General features: G+C 40.3%; 3 protein-coding genes across 5 annotated transcripts; 1 reads left to right on the forward strand and 2 right to left on the reverse strand.

Annotated features, from left to right (window-relative positions):
- The first annotated feature begins 53 nt into the window (after positions 1–53).
- Positions 54–13,089, forward strand: LOC146552956 (uncharacterized). Of its 3 annotated transcripts, none has more exons than XM_085255515.1 (4): positions 54–265; positions 1,230–1,319; positions 4,240–4,477; positions 9,967–13,089. In XM_085255515.1, the coding sequence occupies exons 3-4, from the start codon at positions 4,255–4,257 to the stop codon at positions 10,971–10,973; spliced, it is 1,230 nt and encodes a 409-aa protein (XP_085111641.1). In that variant the 5' UTR covers positions 54–265; positions 1,230–1,319; positions 4,240–4,254; the 3' UTR covers positions 10,974–13,089. The 3 variants fall into 3 exon arrangements, with proteins under 3 accessions (XP_085111641.1, XP_085111642.1, XP_085111640.1); XM_085255516.1 differs by lacking the exon at positions 1,230–1,319 and adding an exon at positions 9,500–9,569 and having other exon boundaries at positions 9,967–10,130; XM_085255514.1 differs by lacking the exon at positions 1,230–1,319.
- A 2,624-nt stretch (positions 13,090–15,713) lies between these two features.
- LOC146552957 (uncharacterized) lies at positions 15,714–19,714 on the reverse strand. The gene is made up of 3 exons (XM_085255420.1): positions 19,584–19,714; positions 18,135–18,384; positions 15,714–17,874 (listed from the first exon to the last, which is right to left on the reverse strand). The coding sequence occupies exons 2-3, from the start codon at positions 18,367–18,369 to the stop codon at positions 16,259–16,261; spliced, it is 1,851 nt and encodes a 616-aa protein (XP_085111546.1). The 5' UTR covers positions 18,370–18,384; positions 19,584–19,714; the 3' UTR covers positions 15,714–16,258.
- A 568-nt stretch (positions 19,715–20,282) lies between these two features.
- epdr1 (ependymin related 1) lies at positions 20,283–23,904 on the reverse strand. Its single transcript, XM_085255561.1, has 3 exons — positions 23,617–23,904; positions 21,922–22,130; positions 20,283–20,971 (listed from the first exon to the last, which is right to left on the reverse strand). Exons 1-3 carry the CDS (start codon positions 23,850–23,852, stop codon positions 20,778–20,780), a joined length of 639 nt encoding a protein of 212 aa, XP_085111687.1. The 5' UTR covers positions 23,853–23,904; the 3' UTR covers positions 20,283–20,777.
- Between the last annotated feature and the right edge of the window lie 100 nt (positions 23,905–24,004).

The raw sequence follows: 24,004 nt of genomic DNA on the forward strand, positions 1-24,004 counted from the left end.
CCTGAGAAGCGCAGCAATACGCTTTTAGGCTTTCTAGTCCACCGGAAGTACAATAGAAGAGAAATGACGGAAATGACGCAATGGTTACTGTTTAACATGTCTAGTGTTCGGGTTTCAGAGTGATTGTTGTTGAAGAAATCTGCTAACAAGTTAAAAAAAAAAAAAGAAAAAGAAAAAACGATCGTCCGGCATGAGAAGGAGACCAGCCGTCAGCTCAGACTGCTGGACATCAGCTGGAAACCCGACATAAAGCCACACATTACAGGTGTGTAACACTGAGACGGTCTCGGTGAGCTAACACGGGAGTGTGAACCGTGCTGGAGCTCATGTAGCGGCTCAGTTTGTAGGCTAACAGGCTAAAATCAAGCGCTTCTCTTTATTTTAAATGTAAATATTTGACGTTAAATACCCACTGAGACACTGAGGGAAGCGACTTTGTTCTGCATAAAAGGGGTTGGCAGTGCTGGCGTGTTTTCCTTTCTTTAAAAAAAAAATCTTTAATATCCTTTTTTATGTGTTGGTTGGCTGTAGTCAGCAGGATCTACGTATCTCTTTGGAAAATATCATTTTGAATCTCCCTTATTGTGTCTACTCTGTGTGCAGTTGTTAAAAGTCACGTTTTGTAAACCTTTTTTTCTGCTTTAAATGACTTTGATAATATCTAGGACAGATGTGCTTGGCAGATTTTAGGTCCTTGGGTCGCTTACAACAGTTTGAATGTCACTGTGTTTGTACAACCTGCAGATTACTTTGAGAAATATTGTGGAAAACACCCCCGATCAGGTCCTAACACCCTAGCAGACGACCCTCACCTTTTTTAAATACATGTTTTTCTCTCCGCCTCTCGCCTCCAAACATCAAACTTATTTGAGCCTAAACAGTAACACATAAAAGGGAATCCTGTTTGTGTATTAATTACCAGAGGATGTCACATAAAAAGGGATAAAAGAGGCAAAACGGTGTGCCATAGTAAGGGGTTAACATGAGGTGGTGTTTTTATTTTATTTTATTTTGTTATATTTTTGGTACAACTGCAAATGTCTGTAAGTTGCAGTACTTTTAACATTTAGATAACGCTACAGAAGAGGAACGAACACAAGGGAGTGATGTTATTTAAGTCACAGGTCATTTCAAGTTCAAAGGCTGAACAAACATCAGCAAACACACAAACTGTGTGCAGTTGTTCACAGTGTGTTGCTAGCTAAAGCTCCAGCTGCTATATTTCACAGGGAGAAAAAAGAAAGAGAGCTGATGTCACACAGAGATGGAGAAAGATAAGAAAGAGGACAGGAGAGGAAGAAGAGAGGTTAGATTCAAAGGTAGGAGAATAATTCACTGAATTCAACCTTTTTACCATCTAGAAAATAGACAGCATCAACAGTGTACTGTCAGTGTAGAGGATGGAAATCAGCCAGAAAAACTCATGAAACATCTGATGCAGGTGTGTGAATCCACAGTAAACCTCAGCAGTAGCAGCAGGTCATCTGATCACAGCCTGCACATTAAGATAATCTGCTCTCAATATAAATTATTGTGAGTTGTCATCCTTTTCCTCACACTGAGCCACTACAACTGATTTCAGGGTTCCCCCACCTGCTGAATCCACTTTAACCTCTCACTGTGCTCATTTTGCTGTTTAGTGGCAAAGTCGCCCTCTACAATGTCGGCAACAGCAAACAGAGATATTTTTTTTCCTTCTTTTTCACTCTTGATGTCCTACTTAACTGATTCAAGCTGAGTACATTTATTAGAATTGAATTCAGACAAACAAAGTTTGTATTCTACTAATTTTATTTTACCATTACATTAGTTTAGCATGAAGTTCAGTTAGCTTTGCATAGAAATAGGAAATAGAAATGTTCTTCAATGAATTAGTTTTTGCTTTCTTGTTTTGAGTGCATTTCAGAGCCTGTACTTTTTCACTTTTACTTGAGTAAAGAAGTTGAATCAGTACTTCAACTTTTATTGGAGTATATCGGTACTTCTGCATAAGTAAAGAAAGCCTGTATTTGTGCCAACTCTGGGTGTAAGAAAATTAATTTTTAAATGATCAGGTAAAATAATTGAAATTGAAATGTTTCTCAAAATATTTCCAAGTTTTGCTGAGATAGAGCACCCTTAAACTAAAGGTATCCAGCAGTAATCTCGCTGCAGCTAATCTCATGGCAGCAGCAGAGCCTCCTTTGGTTTTCTGTGCTTGACAGTATGTCTGATTGAAATGAGTGACAGACACTGGACAAAGGAAAGTAGCTCTTAATGTGAATCTTGGAGTAGATCTCCCATCATAGGCAGAGAAGTTCTCATGGGCAAAATTAAATGCAACTGATTGTTTATCTGCAGCGTGTTTTTATCATGGATTTAGGAAAAGCTGTTTCCTCTTTAGACATGTGTGATTCTGCAGGGTACAACTTTTAATCAAATAGCTGCTTCACACTTTAAGCCACTACCTGAATGTTTTGTAGTCTGAACTTTGCAAATAAGAACACCAGAACTCGAGACTGTCTCACACGGTACTCCCGACACATTTGTCAAATTTGTGCACATTAAAGTGAGAGACATGCTCGCAGTGTACAGTCCTTCTGGATTATACAGTGGGGCAAAAAAGTATTTAGTCAGCCACCGATTGTGCAAGTTCCCCCACCTAAAATGGTGACAGAGGTCAGTAATTTGCACCAGAGGTACACTTCAACTGTGAGAGACAGAATGTGAAAAAAAAAATCCATGAATCCACATGGTAGGATTTGTAAAGAATTTATTCGTAAATCAGGGTGGAAAATAAGTATTTGGTCAATAACAAAAATACAACTCAATACTTTGTAACATAACCTTTGTTGGCAATAACAGAGGTCAAACGTTTACTATAGGTCTTTACCAGGTTTTTACACACAGTAGCTGGTATTTTGGCCCATTCCTCCATGCAGATCTTCTCGAGAGCAGTGATGTTTTGGGGTTGTCGCCGAGCAACACGGACTTTCAACTCCCGCCACAGATTTTCTATGGGGTTGAGGTCTGGAGGCATTTGAGGTCCAGGACTTTCAAATGCTTCTTACGGAGCCACTCCTTTGTTGCCCGGGCGGTGTGTTTTGGATCATTGTCATGTTGGAAGACCCAGCCTCGTTTCATCTTCAAAGTTCTCACTGATGGAAGGAGGTTTTGGCTCAAAATCTCACGATACATGGCCCCATTCATTCTGTCCTTAACACGGATCAGTCGTCCTGTCCCCTTGGCAGAAAAACAGCCCCATAGCATGATGTTTCCACAGTAGGTATGGTGTTCTTGGGATGCAACTCAGTATTCTTCTTCCTCCAAACACGACGAGCTGAGTTTATACCAAAAAGTTCTACTTTGGTTTCATCTGACCACATGACATTCTCCCAATCCTCTGCTGTATCATCCATGTGCTCTCTGGCAAACTTCAGACGGGCCTGGACATGCACTGGCTTCAGCAGCGGAACACGTCTGGCACTGCGGGATTTGATTCCCTGCCGTTGTAGTGTGTTACTGATGGTGACCTTTGTTACTTTGGTCCCAGCTCTCTGCAGGTCATTCACCAGGTCCCCCCGTGTGGTTCTGGGATCTTTGCTCACCGTTCTCATGATCATTTTGACCCCACGGGATGAGATCTTGCGTGGAGCCCTAGATCGAGGGAGATTATCAGTGGTCTTGTATGTCTTCCATTTTCTGATGATTGCTCCCACAGTTGATTTTTCCACACCAAGCTGCTTGCCTATTGTAGATTCACTCTTCCCAGTCTGGTGCAGGTCTACAATACTTTTCCTGGTGTCCTTCGAAAGCTCTTTGGTCTTGGCCATGGCGGAGTTTGGAGTCTGACTGTTTGAGGCTGTGGACAGGTGTCTTTTATACAGATGATGAGTTCAAACAGGTGCCATTCATACAGGTAACGAGTGGGGGACAGAAAAGCTTCTTACAGAAGACGTTACAGGTCTGTGAGAGCCAGAGATTTTCCATGTTTGAGGTGACCAAATACTTATTTTCCACCCTAATTTACGAATAAATTCTTTACAAATCCTACCATGTGAATTCATGGATTTTTTTTTTCACATTCTGTCTCTCACAGTTGAAGTGTACCTCTGGTGCAAATTACTGACCTCTGTCATCATTTTAAGTGGGGGAACTTGCACAATCGGTGGCTGACTAAATACTTTTTTGCCCCACTGTATCTGTGTGTTTCTGTCATCACATTAGTAACATTTTTCTTACATCCCTTTGTTTCTAAAGTCCTCCCACATCAACATGAATTGTGAGGAAGAGGAGGGTGTGGTAGATCAGCAAGTCTGTAACCAGGAGAGGAATTCCAGTCTGGACCAAAATGACCCAGAGCCTCCACAGATTAAAGAGGAACAGGAGGAAGTCTGCACTGGTCAGGAGGCCGAAGGCATCATCGTCTGGACCGGAAAAGAGCGGCTCAGACTACTGGATACCATTTGGAAACCTGAAATAAAGCTACACAGAATAGGTATGTTAAACTGTAAATAAAAGTCCATAATAATTATATAACTCTTTTAGGATTTTAAACTTAGCTAAAAGGTACTATAATTTTTAGGGATAGTATAAAGAACGGAAGGAGAGAGTGGAGAGGGAATAATATGAAAGAAATAGTCTAAGGAGGTTGGAAAGAAAAGTGTCTGGACTTCTTTAAGTTGCTTGAAGATGTTTCACCTCTCATCCGAGAAGATGAGCCAAGGTGTGAAAACGGGTGTGGGTCACAATCAGCCAGGGTTTCAGGTGAGCTCATTGTGACCCACACCTGTTTTCACACCTTGGCTCATGTCATTAGGTAGAGGATCATCAGGGGGTCCTTTTGTCCCTCTTTGGGGGGTTACTCCCACTGGGATAAAATCTGGGACTCTCCACCATTTGACCTTAGAACTGAAGAAGCTTCTCGGATGAGAGGTGAAACGTCTTCAAGCAACTTAAAGACGTCCAGACACTTTTCTTTCCAAGCTCCTTAGACTACGATGACCTGGATGACTGAGAACCTTCACAGACATGAAAGAAATAGAAACTTGGAGAAATTATTGCGACAAAAGATCTTTTGTCCCATGGGTTGACCATTGTCCTGATACCTTCATTACTCAGCCATTTTACTACACATGCACTCAGGGCACTCTTTGGACATAAAATGCTAAGAGTTCCCTAAATGTTTATAAACGATCCCCCATAAACTTTAATGAACTCGTAAAGATGAGTGGGCCAAAATTTCTCCACAATGATGTGAGAGACTGATTAAGTCACACGGAAAGTGATGACTTCAAGTTATTACTGCTGGATGTGGTTCTACAAGCTACTGAATCACTAAGAGTGAACTTGGTTTTTCACAGGATCGTAACTCTTCTACTACAAACTAATGCTGTTGTAATAAATGCAGTATGACATTCAGCTTTGTCTTGCTGATATATGCAAGGTCTTCCTTAAAACTACGTCATCTGGATATACCTTTCAGCATTGTTGGTGCTTTTCCAGATGTGTAAGCTGCCAGGTCAGTGGATACAAATGCACCTCTGTACCAACAAAGATGCAGGTTTTTGAACTGAGTGCTGATTAAAAAAACCAGATGGTGTCTCTCATTTTTAGACCAGAGAATGTGGTAAAGTATTTTCAAAAAAAAAAAAACTTCACATGTAGTTTCAGTACAGTTTTTGATCTAATTCCATTTTAAACAAGCTTTGGTTCAGAGAAGACGACAGCGTTTCTGGTTTCTTTTTTGCATGATAAAGGTTCAACCTAAGATAAGATGAGGTGAGATAACCTTTATTAGTCTCACACGTGGGAAATCTTTCGGTCACGGCAGAAAGTACAAGTTTAAGAGTGGTAAATGTTAATAAAACACAATAGGATAGGGTAAGCTAGAATAGAATACTATACAACAAGAATAAAATACTATATACAATAGAATAAAGTACTATACAAATAAGATAAAATACTGTACAAAGAGCTCTGTTGTTGTAGGAAAAAAATTGCACTTTGTAATATTGCACATCAGGGAGACGGTTACAATTGTGTATCCGATGTGTGTGTGTCTGTCTGCACGTGTGCAGTCATCTGCAGAGACCATGTTGTAGAGTCTGACAGCAGTTGGAAGGAAAGACCTGAGGAATCTCTCCATCCCACATCGTGGGGGCCACAGCCTGCCACTGAAGGAGCTGCTCAGTGTTGTTAGAGTCTCCTGCATGGAGTGAGAGATGTTGTCCACCAGGGATGACAACTTAGCCAACCTTTAGGGCATCCTAAAACAGAGCTGGCCCTCCAGATCAGCCTGTTCAGTCTGTTTCTGTCCCCAGCAGACCACACAGTAAAAGATGGCTGAGCCCACCACAGACTCATAGAAGGTCTTCAGGAGTGGGCCCTTCACTCCACAAGACCTGCAGGTACAGCCTGCTCTGCCCTCTTCTGTAGAGGGCATCTGAATTGTGAGTCCAGTCCAGTTTATTGTTCAGATGAACACCAAGGTACATGTAGCTATCCATAGCCTTATTGTCCATACCTTGGATGTTTAGTGGTTGCAGTGGAGGATGTTTGTGCTTGCGGAAGTCTACCACCAGCTCCTTGGTTTTACTAGTGTTGATCTGGAGGTAGTTCTGCTGGCACCAGTCCACAAAGTCTCTGTACTCCTTGTCGTCCCCATCAGTGATGAGGCCGACTATTGCAGAGTCATCAGAGAACTTCTGCAGGAAGCACTGGGTGGAGTTGTGGGAGAAGTCTGCAGTGTAGATGGTGAAGAGCAACGGAGCCAGAACCGTTCCCTGTGGGGCCCCTGTACTGCAGATGACTGCCACACAGCCCTGAGTTCTCAAATACTGTGGTCGGTCGGTGAGGTAGTCCATTATCCATGTTGTGAGGTGATGGTCCACTCCCGAGTTCTCCAGCTTGTCCTTCAGGACCGTGGGAAGAATGTTGTTGAAGGCACTGGAGAAATCAAAGAACATTATTCTCACAGTGCTCCCAGCGGTCTCCAGGTGAGAGAGTGAACGATGTAGGTGGTGAATGGCAGCTTCATCTGCTCCAATGCCAGGCTGGTAGGCAAACTGAAGTGGCTGTGAAGGTTCTCAGTCATCCAGGTCATCGTAGTCAAAGGAGCTTGCAAAGAAAAGCGTCTGGACTTTTTTAAGTTACTTGAAGACATTTCACCTCTCATCCGAGAAGCTTCTTCAGTTCTAGGGTCAAATGGTGGAGAGTCCCAGATATAAACCTAGTGGGAGTGACCCCCCACAGAGGGACAAAAGGACCCCCTGATGATCCTCTAATCGCCTGAGCCAAGGTGTGAAACTGGGTGTGGGTCCCAATCAGCCAGAGTTTCGGGTGAGTTCATTGTGAAACCTGGCCCCACCTTATCATGCGAATTCCTGAGATCAGATGGCCCAGGATGTGAGTGGGCGTTAAGGCGTCTGGGGAGGGATCTCAAAACTGGATTATAGATGGCAGACAGTTGGTGTCGTAAACCCCCGCCTCTGTTCAAAGATGGTCGCTCACAGTGGACATAGATGGCTTCTTTCACTCCTCTTTCAAACCATCTGTCCTCTCTGTCCAAAATGTGAACATTGGCATCCTCGAAAGAGTGTCCTTTATCCTTAAGATGCAGATGGACTGCTGAGTCTCAGCAGTTTGACAAACTGAAGTGGGTTTAATGATGAACTCACCAGGCACGGAAGCTGAGCCAGGACCAGCCGCTCCAGGGTCTTCATCAGGTGGGCCTGTAGCTGTTGAGGTCCTTGGGACGTGGAGTCTTTTGCACTAGTGCAACACAAGAGGTTTTCCAGAGGTGTGGGACTCTCCCCAGCCTCAGGCTCAGGTTGAAGATGTGCTCCATCACCCCACAGAGTTTATCTGTGCAGGACCTGACGACCCTTGAGCTGATGTCGTCTGGACCCGCTGCCTTCTTGGTTCTGGTCTTCCTCAGTTCCCTCCTAACCTGGATGGTCGAGAGAGACAGGCTAGAGCCTTGTGTCGGTTGTGTGCTGGATGCTGTGTTTGGGGTGAGTAGAAGAGGTATGATGTGTCAGAGGTGGAACAGCAGCAGTGAGGGTGGGTGAGTCTGCAGCCGATGTTGAAGACTGCCTCATGGATAAATCAAAACTGTTAAAGAAGTGATTCAGTTCACTTGCCCACCTTGCATCCCCCACAGGCAGAAAGTTCTGATCCTTGTGATCTGAGATGGTTATAAGGCCTCTCCAGACTTCGCTAACATTGTTCTGCAGAAGCTGGTCTTCCATCTTCTTCCAGTAGCTGGCCTTTACATTCCTGATCAGGCCTTTCAGCTCTCTCTGCACCCTTTTCAGCTCCTCCTTGTCTCTGGCTTTGAAGACCCTCCTCTTCTGCTCAAGGATGGCTTTAATTTCTGGGGTAATCCAGGGTTTGTTGTTGGAGAAACGCTGCACAGTCCTGGTGGGTACGGTATTATCCACACTGAAGTTATTGTAGCCAGTAAAACAGGTCACAAGGCTGTCTATGTCCTCCCCATGGTCATCTCAACTTTATGCCTCTTTTGCATTGGCATACAGTAGGTCCAATGTTTTATTGTCTCTCGTGTGGCACGTCACATACTGGGTGAAGGTCGGCAGTGTCAGTGCTTCTCTCCAGGTCTTCTCAAATAGATGAGGCAAAATTATGCAATTGTCGTTGTCAAATTGACTTCAGTGTGAATGCACACTGCAGTCGACTGCACTCAAATCGACTGGTTTTCCATTACAACCCAGTAGTACCTTGTTTGCGTGCTTGTAGTCATAAAAACCTGTGTACGCATCCTGCGACATAATTAATATGCGACATACAACAAATGTGGATGTCGAAGCAAATATATCCCTGCTGCTCAGTCTGTAGCTTTTCGTCACACTTGGGAGAGCATGGCGTTGTTTTTTGTAGTAATTTCTTTTGTTGCCGAGTTTCAGAAATGGTGGTTTTGACTTTCGTGAGCGAGAAGCTCTCATGACTCATCGAGTGATGCTACTGACCAGCCAATGTGACATGCAGCGCGACAACGTCACATTTTAGTATCTGGTTGGATCACTTGGAACCCTGGGCGAGCAGGTACTAAAACAGTACCTGGTACCAGGCACTGTGACCTAATGGAAAATCCTGGAAACTGTGCGAACCGTGCCGAGTTGATCTGAGTAGGTACTAGTGGACAAGGGGCTTTAGATTTAAACCAAATAGGGCCAAACCCTTGAGCCAAAAAAAGTAGATGAGCTAAAAACACTGATGGGGGTGAAAAAAAACAAGACCTAAACACTAAAGTTAAAATGTTTCATATGAGGGATCTCTTTCTTACACTGAATAACCTAAGAAAGAGAGAGTGGCTTATTTTTCAAAGATGGTTACCACAGTAGGTAAAAAGCGTTTTTAGGTCACTGTTTGTGGAGTCAAATAGTGTTCAGTCCTTATTCTAGTTTAGTTTATATCTGCTGCCACTTGTCCATGAAATCCATAATTAAACACAGGTGTCTTAAGAGACTGATTGCCAGTTTTGTCTTCTTTATTGCAGGAAAACACAAAAATCTAGATTCCCTGCAAGTCCAATCTTGCCTTGCAAAAACTAGAAATTTATTGGAAAGGTAAGTCCAGTGCTTCTCAGTAATATAACTGAACACCGTACCAAACCATCATTTCCCTAAATTATTGCTACTCATTGTATACATGCTGAAGTTATGCAGCAGTGTCCCATCTACGATGAATTCAAAACACAACACCAAAACTACTCCCAAACGCACACCTTAGCGAACACATCACTCTAGTCCTCAAAGAATCGCACTAGCTTCCAATTCAGCAAAGTGTGGATCTGAAGGAAAATTAAAATTACCTGCAGCTGAGCTCACTGTCAGTTTTTTTTTCTGCAGCAGCAACCATCAGCATTAATAACCAGTGGGAAGCAGTTAATTGAACAATTTCTATTTTCTATTTTCTCCTGTGTTTTATACACTAAACTTTTTTATGTTTAATGTCTTTATACAGACCTCCACCAGCAGGATATCGGTAAGGAGGAAGAAGTTGTCACAGATCAGCAGGTCTGTAACCAAGAGAGGAACTCCAATCTGGACCAGGAGGATCCAGAACCTCTGCAGATTAAAGAAGAACAGGAGGAAATCTGCATCAGTCATGAGGAAGAACCGCTTGTATTGAAGGAGGAGACTGAGACCTTTATGGCTGCTTCTACTTACGAGGAGTGTAAATCAGAACCAAACAGTGACCAGTTCCTTTTTCACAACTCTCCTGACCCAGAGAGCCTAGAACAAGAAGAAAGCGAGCATGTGGACTTAGCATCAAGTAAAAAATTATTAAAATGTGACACTTGTGGAAAATTTTTTCAGTATCAGTCCAAACTTAATAGACATCTGAGAGCTCACACAGGTGAGAAGCCATATTTTTGTGTCACATGTGGGAAGAGATTTAGTCAGATGATACACTTAAGAAAGCACATGAGAATTCACACAGGTGAGAAGCCTCATCCTTGTAGCATCTGTGGAAATAAGTTTAATGACATGTCAGCATTCAAATCGCACATGAGAATTCATACCGGTGAAAGACCATATTCTTGTAGCACCTGTGGGAAAAGTTTTAGCCAAATGATACACTTGAAAATTCACATGAGAGTTCACACAGGCGAAAAGCCGTATTCTTGTGATATGTGTGATAAAAGATTCACTAATTTGATAAACTTGAAAACGCACATAAGAATTCACACGGGAGAGAAACCACATTCTTGTAACATCTGTGGGAAAACCTTTCGTCAGAATTCGACGTTGCAAACTCATCTAAGAATCCACACAGGTGCGAAACCATATTCTTGTAGCACCTGTGGAAAAAGATTTAGTCATATTAAAAACCTGACAACTCACTCAAGAATTCACACAGGTGAGAAGCCATATACTTGTAGCACCTGTGGGAAAAATTTCAGTCAGTTGACTCATTTAAAAAGTCACATGAGAATTCATACTACCCTACAAAATGTGGCAGAGTAGGAGTGTGTGACTGTTAGAATGCATAGTGAGGAAAATCACAGCTACACCTGAGGGGAAAAAAGATGACCTTATATTCTGGTCAGTATGGAATAGCTTTTAATAATAGTCATTCAAGTTGGCTGTGTTTTTGTTCTGATGTAATTGGAAGCCCAGTTTTATAAAGGGTCTCAAATAAGCCAGTTTTTAGAACATTTCCTACTGAACTATCTTCAATATGTATTAACATTTCACGGTAGAAATTTTAAACCTGTATAACCAGTCCTGTGAAATTTTAGCTTCATATATTAAACAAAAACAAAACAAAAAGTTATATGTTTTAAGTTACTTTCAAAACTTAAATGGTTTCTAACTAAGTCGTAAAGTGATAATATTCTATTTTCATTCAGCTTTCAAGCATTTGAGCAAATACGATAAATGTTTTAACAAAAACAAAAATATCCGTAAAGAGTTTAATCTGAATAGAACAAGTTTCTAGATGGTTGTGTAATTACAACTCAGAAAATAATTTCATTAGATATTTGCATGTTTCTCCTAGGACCTGCCGTCCACATATGTGGACATCACATTTTGGGTTATTTAGACCAAAATACTAAATTTTGCTCAACAATGGCCTGATATCCACTAATGAGGACATTATACTGCTACTGTTCTATCGAAATTTTAAACAAATATCCTCATATGTGGCTCTCATTTTTCTTAGAAACAAAAATCAGGTAAAAAAAAAAAATCTGGTAATTCTTTGTTTTTACATTCATCAGGTCCCAATATGCCCCGATATCAAAGATAAATTAAAAATGCATGCCGTGGAAGAGTTTGGGTCTTAGGAGGTTAATCAAATCATTAAATCTGATTTTTATCAAAACAGAAAGTTTCTGTTGAGCCTTCTCCAATTTACATAACAATGTTATGTTTCAAAGTGTGGGCATATTTTCCCTCTTTTCATATTTTAACAAGAATTATCAGAGTTGTCCAAAAGCAGTATTTTTTTCCTCTTCTGCCTGTCAGCTTAGACATTGTCATATTATAATATACTATGTTACATATAATCTAATAACTGAAATAACACAAATAAAATGATGAAATAAGCCAATAAAAGAAACATAAACAAGAGGAGCCTATCCGGTTGTTCAGTGATGACGCGACGAATCCTACTTCCGGGTCTAAAGTAGTCTGCGTTTAATATGGCTTTTGTGTTGTTAACATGTTTAATGTTATGTATTTTCTTCTATTTAATCTCAAAAAGCTCCTAAAGCAGTCAGTGATCACTGTTGACCTCCCTCGGCTTTTATTACCACTAATCATTTATTTAAGCTCAGTTTTTAAAACCTTAGGATGTAACTACAGCCCAGCCCATGCAGCAGTACATGAATGACTAACCTCGTATTGTGGATGGATTATCTCAGTTGTTCTCCTGGCTGAAGTTTGGTCCTTTTACAGCATCCTGCCATGCGATTACATTTGTTTCTGACCACCGAGAACACTCACGTTAACTTTTATCGAGTGGAAAAAAAGTTAGCTTGTTTATATTATGCTAACATAGCTGTGTCGCTAGCGGTCACGTAGCACATCATTATATACCAGCTAGCCCAACTTCAGTAACCCTACAAGCGTCACTGCTGTTTAGTTTTCTGTCTTCATTTATGTTGGAAGTGATAGCAGAGCTGTACGTTTTAATTTGTTTCCAAAACCCCGCAGTCAGGACATGCTATATTGTATTTAGATAGAAGCTAGCGAGCTAACTCCCTGCTAACTTCTAACTCCGTTAAATGTCATAAATTCCGTTTTCATGGATGCCTGGATGTTAAACTCAATTGTTACACCTGGTAGAGCAGAACGCTGATCATTTTATTAAAGATGAAAGACTTTAGACAGTTTTTCAACTCTCAGTAATGCCACAGTGATCGTTTGATATATGGACCTGCAGCGGAGTTTAGACCCAGACACGGCTAGTGACGTCAGACTGAACAACCGGATAGAGACTTCATGGAATGTATCTTGGAAAAGCTACATATGTTTGGCACAAAAGTGATTTTTACACCATAATTCGTATTTTAAAAGCTGCTAGACTGGACAGGATTTAATTTCTTAAAAAGCATCAAATTAAATTTCTATAAAATTTAAGTTTCTGTTGAACCTTTTCTAATTTGAATAAAAATGTTCAGAGTTGTGTAAGCAGTAGGACTCAAAATGGTAGGTAGGTAGAGTAGGGGGGGGGGAAGGGCTGAAAGTGGGTCATTGGACCATTTAAAAAAACAAACAAAAAAAAAACTATTCAATATATGAAACTAAAATTTCACGGCAATCAGTATAAATGTTTAAAATTTCTACTGTAAAATTTTTATGCAAATCTGAGATGGGCTAGCAGAAGTCTTTGTTGATTTGACACAGACTTACCCAGAAGTCAACAAGTAACATTTATTTTTTAGTTTATGAATAGCAGGTTTACTCTTCAGCTTCAGAAGCTTTTATAAGTGCTTTGAAGTCTGCCATGGAGACAAAGTTCCAGCTTGAATATGCTCTGAAGGTTATTTCATCACCGAGATGGAAAAAAAGAAAATATTATTCTACTAATTTCATCCTAGTTTTAAATATGTTTTAGTTTGATATTTTTATTAGCCACTAAACAGGTTACACTACATAAGATTAAAAACTGACAAAGATCAAGAAACACATAACATATTTTTTTTATGAACATTAGTTATTTTGTGGTGATATTTATTTTAATGAAGACTAAACTTGATTTTTATCCTGTCCTGTATATTTAATCTCTCGCACTGTTTCTTTGTGATGTGGGTCATTTATTGTAAGATGTCAACACAATCTAATTAAAACTTGTGTCGAATAATATGGTTTAATGTGTGATCTTTAAAAAAAAAAAAAATTGAACCAGCCCTGTGTGCCATATTTAATGTCAAAGTAAAGTTGTTGAACGAAGATCAACTTGACCAACTGAAAAACTGATCACTGTCACAAGATGGCAGTAATTTAAAGTTTGCAAATAGGCAAGACGCTTTATGACAGAATGCTGTTTGAGATGCAAGAAGAGAGATTGTGGCCCCTCAGATTTTAGATCATATGTGTTCATAGATTTCACTGGGCACGTACTGCCTGATTTGCTTACCCTGACAGAAAGTCACTATCAAGTTTTTTCTCTCCTGTTGGCTCTTTTTCGTCACTAATAGGGGATGTTCTTTATTGTAATCTCAGGCACTGTGTGTGTGTGTGTGTGTGTGTGTGTGTGTGTGCGCACACAGAAACCCTCCCCTCCTGCAGTTCAAACCCTTTCAAGACTCAAACAAATAGAAGAAAACGGGAAACTGGGAGAAAAATTGTTTCAGTGACCAAGAGTAATACTATCATCAAAATATGGAAAGAAAATCTAAGCTTTACTAGCATATTTATTAACGCTTTCACGCGTAGTGGTCACTACAGTGGACAGCTATTCAAAGGCTCTTTTCTTGGATTTGTGTCAGTGTTAATGGTATACTTAAACTTAAAAATGAAGTTCAAAAATCTTTTTTTCATGCCTAAAGATGAGTGAAAATCCAGATTGAGGTTGTCATAATTCATGCATGAAAGGTTAATCATAATCATGGTAAAATGTTCATTGATCATGATTTTGATTTGAAGACATACTCCCAAGCCATACTCTGAAAGATCAATGAAGCCTACATTTGCACAACTCATCAAGCACAAATTATCAATTACAACACAACGGGGGAAAAAAACAATATATTAAACAAACCCAAGTGTAAAAGAAAACATAACTTGCAGCTCATGTTAACTCAGACAAGTTCCAGGTGTTACAGTTTATTCATAAAGAAAGAAGGTTAAAGTTCACTGACCAGAAAAAAACAACTCTTTGTGTGGATTAATGGGAAAACCCCAAAGTGGATATTTTCCTGTTTGGTTAACCTAAAGCCACTTTAAACCTTGTTGATTAACGGAAAAACATGGGACTAAGGCCAACATTTTGACAAAAAGAAACAAAGTTTACAAAATCAAGGACCAGAATAAAGACACACACTCAAGTCGCATGGAGTCGCATTACTCGTGTTATTGGTTGATTGTGATCAGGATGATTCGTGGATGAATCTCTGATCAAGTAATTTTGTTTGCCCAGTTGAGCAACATGATTATGGAGGACCACAAGAGCCACACACACCCCCAAAAAATTTTATGCTGCAATTTTGAATTGTTAGTGCAATAAAATGCATTTGCAAATTCAGTTACAAATGTATTTTTTAAATTATTTTATTTATTTAAACATTGCAAAAGTAACTTATTATTTAATAATTACATTTTAAATAAAGACTATTTATAAATCAATATTTCAAAATGATTTATTAATCCATTGATAAATACGTCAAATCGAAAATGGATTTCACAAAAAAAGAATTAAACTCTCAAAAAAAACCCTAATTTGACAAATGCCATTCGGCAGCTGTTTCTACACTCTGCCCAACACGGATATGTGAAGAATGTGAAAGGACTCTGCTGTGAAATGGAGAGCCAAATCTCTGAGTCTTTGCCTGCGGACAGCCTGACCACCTGTTAACGGTAACATTTTAACATGGCTAATGTTGGCACCACTGCATGTAGTGCCACAATTTTTTAAGTTAAAGAGTTTTTCCTTCCCACTTACACCAAGTTGTTGTTTATAGAAGGACATGTGACTGTTGGCGTTTTCTCTCTATTACTGTAGGGACTTCACTTTACAACTCAGAAAAAAGCCATGAGTTTAAAACACATCTTTATTTAAACCTTATAAAACTCAAAACCCTTCAGCATCTTCTGAAGTTTAATTTTCATGAAAATGAACATCAAGTTCATAATGATATATTTGTGTCTTCTGTGTGACACTTCCCTGCTTTTAATATTGTGCAGTGAAACCTCTGAACAACAGAGAAATTAAATATTTGCCATAATAAGCAACAAGTGACAAAAAAAAAACTTATATAAGCTTCTTTCTCTATAACAAAGCTGTTTAGTGGAACAAGTTTATCTACAACTTGTGCTTGTCACCTCTACAGCCTAAAACAATAAAAATATGAAGTCAGACAAATATAAAACCAGAGTTTCCCCTGCATCATATGAATAAGACAATTAATAGAATAAACAATTGTTACAGTTAGTTATTGTGTAAAATAAATATATGCCGTATTGAGCTGAATAATACCTGTGGGATAATCATATTTTATCCCACAGGTGTGATTTGCACTGTCATTGCTCGCTCTACTATTAACACACATGCTACACTGACACATTTCTTAAACAGGAAACATTTATCCAGTCGTCATGTGAATTGTCATGTGAGATTTCATGTTCGTAACATTACGGAATCTTTTCCCACAGGTACTACACAAATATGGCTTCTCGCCTGTGTGAATTCGCAGGTGGTTTTGCAACTGTGCCAACTGAATGAAACTTTTCCCGCAGGTGCCACACGAATATGGCTTCTCACCTGTGTGAATTCGCATGTGAGTTTTCAATGTTGATAATTCTCTAAATGATTTCCCACAGGTGCTACAAGAATACGGCCTCTCACCTGTGTGTACTGTCATATGTCTTTTTAAACCGGACAGGCCACAAAATCCTTTCCCACAGGTGCTACAAGAAAATGGCCTCTCACCTGTGTGAGTTCTCATATGCCTTTTCAGGTTTTGCAGCTGAATGAAACCTTTCCCACAGGTGCTACAAGCATGTCGCTTCTCACCTGAGTGAATTTTCATGTGATTTTTGAATCCTGTTAAATTACTAAATCTTCTTCCACATGTAGTACAACAATATGGCCTCTCACCTGTGTGTATTCTCATGTGAATTTTCAAGTATACCATTGTAGCGTAGCTTTTCCCACAGGTGCTACAAGAATGAGGCTTCTCACCTGTGTGAATTTTCATGTGAGTTTCTAGTCCTGATTTATAAGTGAATTTTTTCGCACATGTGTTACAAGAATATGGTTTTTCACCCGTGTGGATTCTCATGTGTTTTTTGCACTCTGATGAGCTAATGAAGCTTTTCCCACATGTGCTACATAAATATGGTTTCTCACCTGTATGGATTCTCATGTGAATTTTTAAATTTGGTGTCTGGGTGAATCCTTTCCCACAGATGCTGCAAGCAAATGGTTTCTCGCCTGTGTGACTCCTTACGTGACATTCCAGTGATGATTTCTTTCTGAAACTGCTCCCACAGATCCTACAAGAATAAGGCTTCTCACCTGTGTGAATTCTCATGTGAACTTTCAAGTTTATCATATGCTTGAATCTTTTACCACACATGCTACAAGAATGGGGCTTTTCATCCGAGTGAACTTTTATATGACTTTCCAAATCTGATTTCTTGTAGAATTTTTTTCCACAGGTGCCACACAAATGTGGCTTTTCACCTGTGTGAATTCTAAGGTGGCTTCTGAAGGGTGATGAGAAACTAAATGTTTTCCCACAGGTGCTACAACAATATGGCTTCTCACCTGTGTGGACTCTCATGTGACTTTTCAAGTTTATCATCTGACTAAATCCTCTCCCACAGGTGCTGCAAGAATGTGGCCTCTCACCTTTATGAACTCTTAGATGTCTTGTCAAAGAGGATTTATAGTAAAAGGTTTTTCCACAAATGTCACATTTTACAGAGTTTTCACATGTTTCAGATTTACGCGACAGTCGCTTATTTCTGTTTATCTGAGGTCTTTTCTTCAGCTCTGCATTTCTAGTTGATTCCACATGCTTGCTTTCTTCCTGCTTCAGTACAAGATGCTCTCCCTTTTGACTGGTGCAGAGTTCCTTCTGTTCCTCTTTCATCTGTGAAGGGTCATCATTGTTTCTACTTGAGTTCATCTCTTGATTAAAGTCCTGCTTGTCTGTGAGAACCTCCTCTTTACAGTCATGCTGTTGTGGGAAATCTGAAAGGAGAAACATAACAGGAAAACACACAATTGAGAAAATATAATCCTAACTATTAGCAGGTCTTTACTTTGTGAGCATGTCACTCACATTTACCAATGAAATTTATTCTTCAGTTGTGGCAGATCATTTTGGACACTGGTGCAAGTGACTGCATAGTTCTTGGATTCTAATTTGCAAAAATTATCTCAATATTTCGATGTTTGTGATTATCAAACTGTAGAAATATATCTCTCATTAGCTGGCTGGTTTTACAAACCTGTGCTGCGTAAGTTTATTTCTGGTTTCCACATGTTATCCAGGAGTCTGAGCTGTTCTTCCCCGGTCCAGACGATGATGTCTTCAGCTTCCTGCTTCACTACAAGCTGCTCTCCCTCTCGACTGATGCAGAGTTCCTTCTTTTCCTCTTTAATTGGAGGAGGATCTGGGTCCTTTTGGTCCAGGCTGTTGTTCCTCTCCTGGTCATCCAGACCCTCCTCTTTCTCACAATTCATTTTGTTGTGGGAGGTCTTGAGGAACAGTGGGACATAAGAAAAATGTTACCAATATGATGACAGGAAAATACAGTTGTGAGCAAAGGCTGCCATACCTGGATGTGACACGTTCACTCTATCTGCTGTTTAACACGTTAGTGACTTAGAAAACACATTCATGTTAACTGCCGCCGTTTGTCACAGATTAACATGGGCACCAGTCTGCTCAACAAGATGTAATATTGTGGCTTGACTTACTGCGCCAGTCTGCACGCCAAGATACTAAACCCTAGTTTATTGTGAATGTTAGTGCTGTATAATGAGCAGTCCATTTACATGATTTAATGCTGGAAACAGTCTATTTTGTCCTAACAGAATGTTTTTATTTCAGGATATAACCTGAGGCGCTAACTGACAGGTGATCTTTGTCAGTGCATGAACATGTGCATTGGTGAGTTCAGAGCACTGCAATGATCAGTGTATTAAATGAAGCTGCAGGGCAGATGTGGTGGATCTTATGGAAATAATCTATTGTAACAGCCCAACCTACAGATTTTTATCAGAATAATGTCGCTCCTGCCTTTGGTTCTGGTTTGGTCTGCGTCAGTCAGTGCTGGATGTCTCAAAAACAGCTCTTTACAATCAGCACACGTGGACTTTATTTTCTTTGCAGCTTTGCAGGAGCTGAGTCTTCTAATGTCTGTTACTGTCCTGTATACGCTCAGCGTCTGAAAGAAGACTCCATCATAGCTCTGTCTGAATGTATACAGTTATTATGCTCACAAGCTTGTGCTTGCTGCTCACTGTGTGGGAGAGCCTGCAGGTTCAGACAGAGGGAGGCTATTTTGGCCCCTTATTATTAGTTTATACAGGCCAAACATAATGTTGCAAAAAAAAAAACTCGTTTAAAAATTCACTTTCGGAACACCTGCCCCCGCAGGCGGCCGCGGGCTGAGGGACAAAGAGCCGATGGTAGCACAGTGCTGATAACAGAAGCTTCCTGTCACCGACTCTTTGATTTTAATGTATAAAAACCAGCTTATAGTAAAGTCACTCTCCCCTGTATCTTATCGGATGCTATATGCTAAAACCCTTCATTTAAAAACAAGAGGAGGACTTGTGTTATTTCTATAAAAACCTAGCTCACACCGGCTCATTGATTTCAGTCCGTTAGCGTTCAAACTGAGCTCGTGCGCGCTATGTTAGCTCATTGACACCGTCACAGTTTTACACACCTGTTATGTGTCACTCTATCTCAGCTGTCTTCATATCCTGCAGTCTGCTCTGATGGTTGATCTCCCCCTCATACCGCACGATCGATTTTTAACCACCGGTAGTCTCTAATGTTGACAAACTCTCTGAAATACGGAAATGACGCCTGAGCACTGACAGTTGCGTCACTTCCGCCCTTCGCCGTTGGATTTTGGGCAGATTAGAGGCATCAAAAGCCCCCACACACACCCCTCCCCCATGACTAGACATCAGCTTTCTTTGATGTTAAAATTCAAATGGTTTTGTGGTAATAAAATGTCTATAAAATAAGGGAAACAATCTACGTACACCTGCTTACATTTCTTACTGTGTTTAGTTCTGGGGGATAAATTTAAATGGCAAAAGAAGAATCATACGGAAATTAACTCAAAGCTGGCAGTCTGGAAATGATGGTTTACCCATAATTGTAATAATGAGATCAAAACTCTTAAAGTCCCTTTCGAGCACAGAGTTAACTGAACGTAATTGAATGATGTCATGTGATGGATTTTATAGCCAAAAGTACCATCAGGCTCTAAGTGAGGACACACAAAAAAATAATGTTTACTTAAAGTGTCTGACAGTTATAGAAAGCTACTGCATTCATAAAGTGTTTATCCAGTTTTATGGTAATTGTACGGAGTATTTTAATTCATACTACTTTATACTTCAACTTCACAACATTTCAGAGGAAAATAATCGTTTTATTCCAGTGATATCTGACAGTTTTAGCTTTGAGTCTTTACACATCATGCTTCATACAAGTATCCCAAATGTCGTAGTGAAATTTAAAGATACAAGTCACAAAATAAAAGCAGGTTACAAAATAGTAACGATTTGTCTTTCCCATGAATCATCTTAAAACCATTCAGATCTCATCTTCTGACCTTTTCGAGGGTCCTGATTCCATAGTTTGGGAAGCGCTGAACTGTAGTAGTTATATATTAGTAGTATTTAACTGACAGGGCATATGCAGAATGAGTTATTTTACTGTAAGTGCTACTCTTGTAGTAGAGAATTTTGAAACTGTGGCACTGGTTTCAGACTAAAGTACAGTTGTAATTTTACCTCAAACAAAATGTCAGTATACTTCAATAGTGAATGACTAAACAGGGAAGCGGTTTCAGACTTAAACTGCAGTTTAGCTTTTAAGGTCAAAGGTGAGATCTGATGAGGTCTCAGCACTCGAGGTCGACCATCCTCTCAGGCCGGGCTGACTGGCATGTGCTCGGTGGGGTGAAAACGTTGGGGTCGCTGATTCCCAGCTCCAGGCTGAAGAAGCGGGTGGAGGTGGTGACACTGCTGTTCCTCGTGTAGGTCTCCTGCACTGGGTAGCAGTCCTTCATGGTGTAAACGCCCACCCAGGTCTCATCTGGTGGAGAGACGAGGACAAGTTACTGAAATAGCAGATTTCAGATGAGGTGCCAGCTCTGCCTCGGTGCCTTTTCAGAAGCAGCACACAAAAACCAAAAGTTTTCTCACAGTGGGTAGTGGGAGTTGTGGCTGTATTGGCAAATCATTGGAGAATGTCTTGTAGTAACCCCTCTCAAACCAATAAAAACAATCTTCCCAAATTTTGGATCAACCACTCTTACCTCATCTCCACCACCATGGCTCCAGTGCCTAATCTAAAACTGTACCAAGAAAAGTGCAGTCAGATTTTGGATGTAGGAAGAATCTGACTGGGAACGGCTTTCTTTTCAGCATGACAGTGATGAAACACACTGCCAATAAAAGCATATTTGGATAGAAAAAAAAACACTTTCAGTCATGGACTGGCCTCCACAGAGCCTGAACCTTAATATTATTAAAGCAATGTGACAGAGAATGGAACAAAAAGCAGCCAACATCCACAGAAAAGCTTTGAATGTCCTTCAAGACGTCTGGAGAACTTTTGCTGAAGATTATTTAATAAATTACAAGAAAGTTGCCTAAGAGAGTTCAGAGAGTTCAGGCTGTGTTGAAGAATAAAGGTGGTCACACCACATATTGACTGTCAAGCCATCCTTTCAACTCCTTATACACCTATATACTGTTTATTACATTTTCCTAGATAAATATAAAGGAACAGTACTGCACAGTACTGTATATTAGTGTGGGGTAGTTCACGAAAGGATGCATGTAAAATGTAGAATTACTCTTTTTCGTGGAAAAGAAGTCATTTAGAAGCTACAGCCACTCTCATAATTCAATAAAACCACAGTGAAAGGGCTTATTGTTATTATAAAGCAGCTGCAGGACGTGCTGAATTTACGCTAACACTGACCTAACTCTTCAGCACTCACTATGGCCTGTTTGAAAGCATAAAAATCTCAGACTTACGTTTGCGTGCCGGCTTCCTATCTGACCACTCCTGAACCTCAATGCTGTCCCCAGGGCCGCCGATGAAGTATTGATCCTCAAAGGTGGAGTTATCAGGGACGTCGAAGGGATCCCAGGCTTCAGTCAGAGCGATCTTTGAGCATTCCTTCGTCTTCTGGTCAATCTGGAACATCACCATGCTCTGATACAAGTAGATGTACTCAAAAAACCTGAAACAAAGAGGTTAAAGAAGTTTTTGGATGGGACTGTGCAGAGGACAAAAGACACAGAGAGCGGTGTATAAACACAAACAGTGGAAAAAAAAAGATCAAATAGATATTGCTTGACTCATAGTTTTGAACTGTGAAAAAAAGTCTCACCACCAAGCATCAACCTACGGAGCTAAAAGCCAATCTCAAGATATCAGAAATTGTAGTTCCCCTAATGTCCACTAGAGTCCGGCTCCACAGCTGAGTCATTCTGCACAGACTCCCAGGTTCAAATGACCGATTTTACAGTAGAACTAATCATGTTTACAGCCTGCTACAAACCCATTTTTGGTGTCTATGGATAGTTTTCCCCTTGATGAGAACTCTACAGAAGCTGATTTAACTGGAATGTGTTTTAATCATTTCTATGTTTGGCCTCAGCTCCAGTAAATCCAGTGAAAGAACCGGAGCGCTCCACTGTGTTTGTCCTGTTGGTGCCTTTTGGAGCATTTTTAATAAATTATCTAACAAATCGTATATCCTGGTGTTTAAGAAGTTTGTGCTTCAGTTTTGGTAAAGTCTAATATTTTATTAGTCTGTTACTTGCTGGATCTGTGTGATAACACTGCATGCTCTCATCCAAACATGGTCACATCCAGTTGAAGCAAACCACCTGAGCAGTGGCCAAAACATAAAACATTCAACATTCAAATCGCAGAATCCAAAACCAGTGGGCAACATCGTGGCTCCTACTTCCATTTCTTATGCACAGAAACTATAGGGCATCTATTTCGGCAGCAAGAAAACTGTCCAAGAGTTTGATAGTGTCTCTGTCTTCTAAAGTCTGAAGATGGTTACTTTTGGCAGGATAGTCCTCTGTGCCCAAACCAAACACTCCAAAGTCGCTCTGTGGCCTCGTTTACCAGCCAGGGAACATTTCACAACTCCAGACTTTAGTCCAGGCTGAGAAGTGTTCAAACAGACTGTTTATGACCCTTTTTAGAACACAAAAATGCAAAAAACTAAACAAAACATTGTTTTATAGATTAATAGTACAGTTATAAGTCAGTCTCTGATGTGTTTTTTAATCTGATCTTTAGCACTGATGTGTAACGCATGGGAAAATAATTTATCCATTAATCGAATATGACCTTTATAATCATTATTACTACTACTATTATTACTTTTTGTAGTGTTTGCAGTATAAATAACTATGGGTGTAAATTATGGGTTGGTTTTGTGAATAAAAATACATATAAACTATAAAACAAAGCCGATCTTACAGAAAAGAAGAGCTTAAAGCTGGGACCAAATCCATTATAAATCAGCTTTATTAATGATTATTAATGATAAATGGAGTGATGCTTATATAGATGATTTGGAGATTATTAAGCGCAGATTTACAGCTGCAGCTTGTTTTGTTGTAACTCTTCACACTGACTGTGTGCAGTAATAAAACGCAGTCTGTAAACAACATGTTTACTTTGTGTTTATTTACTGGTCTTACCTCTGACACGGGGTGTGCTTCTTGTGCTGCTGCAGGACTCGGATCCTCTGGTTCAGGGCGTCGTACGAGACGGCGGCTCGGCTGTTCCTGCCGGTGCTGTGGTCGTACACAACCCACCTCCCCTCCCACTGCAGCGGGGCGACGCAGGGCCCGACCGCCGGGGACGCATCCATCCGCGGGAGGACGAAGACAGAGGCCCCAGCAGCGGCCACAAACACGAGCAGAAGTCGGTGCATTGTGCCCGAGTCCCGTTCACTACTAACAGCCCGGCAGATCCCTAGAATAAAGAGGAGATGGTTTTCCGGTTTTATCTTTCAAAATTAAAGCACAGGTAGTTAACATTTTCCTCCAGATATTACAAAACAAGCACATAATGAGGAAAATATAG

Source organism: Mchenga conophoros, linkage group LG18 (assembly GCF_057382185.1).
Source record: "Mchenga conophoros isolate Kocher_MC1m ecotype Shallow Benthic linkage group LG18, M_conophoros_male_GT1.1, whole genome shotgun sequence".
NCBI lineage: Eukaryota > Metazoa > Chordata > Actinopteri > Cichliformes > Cichlidae > Mchenga > Mchenga conophoros.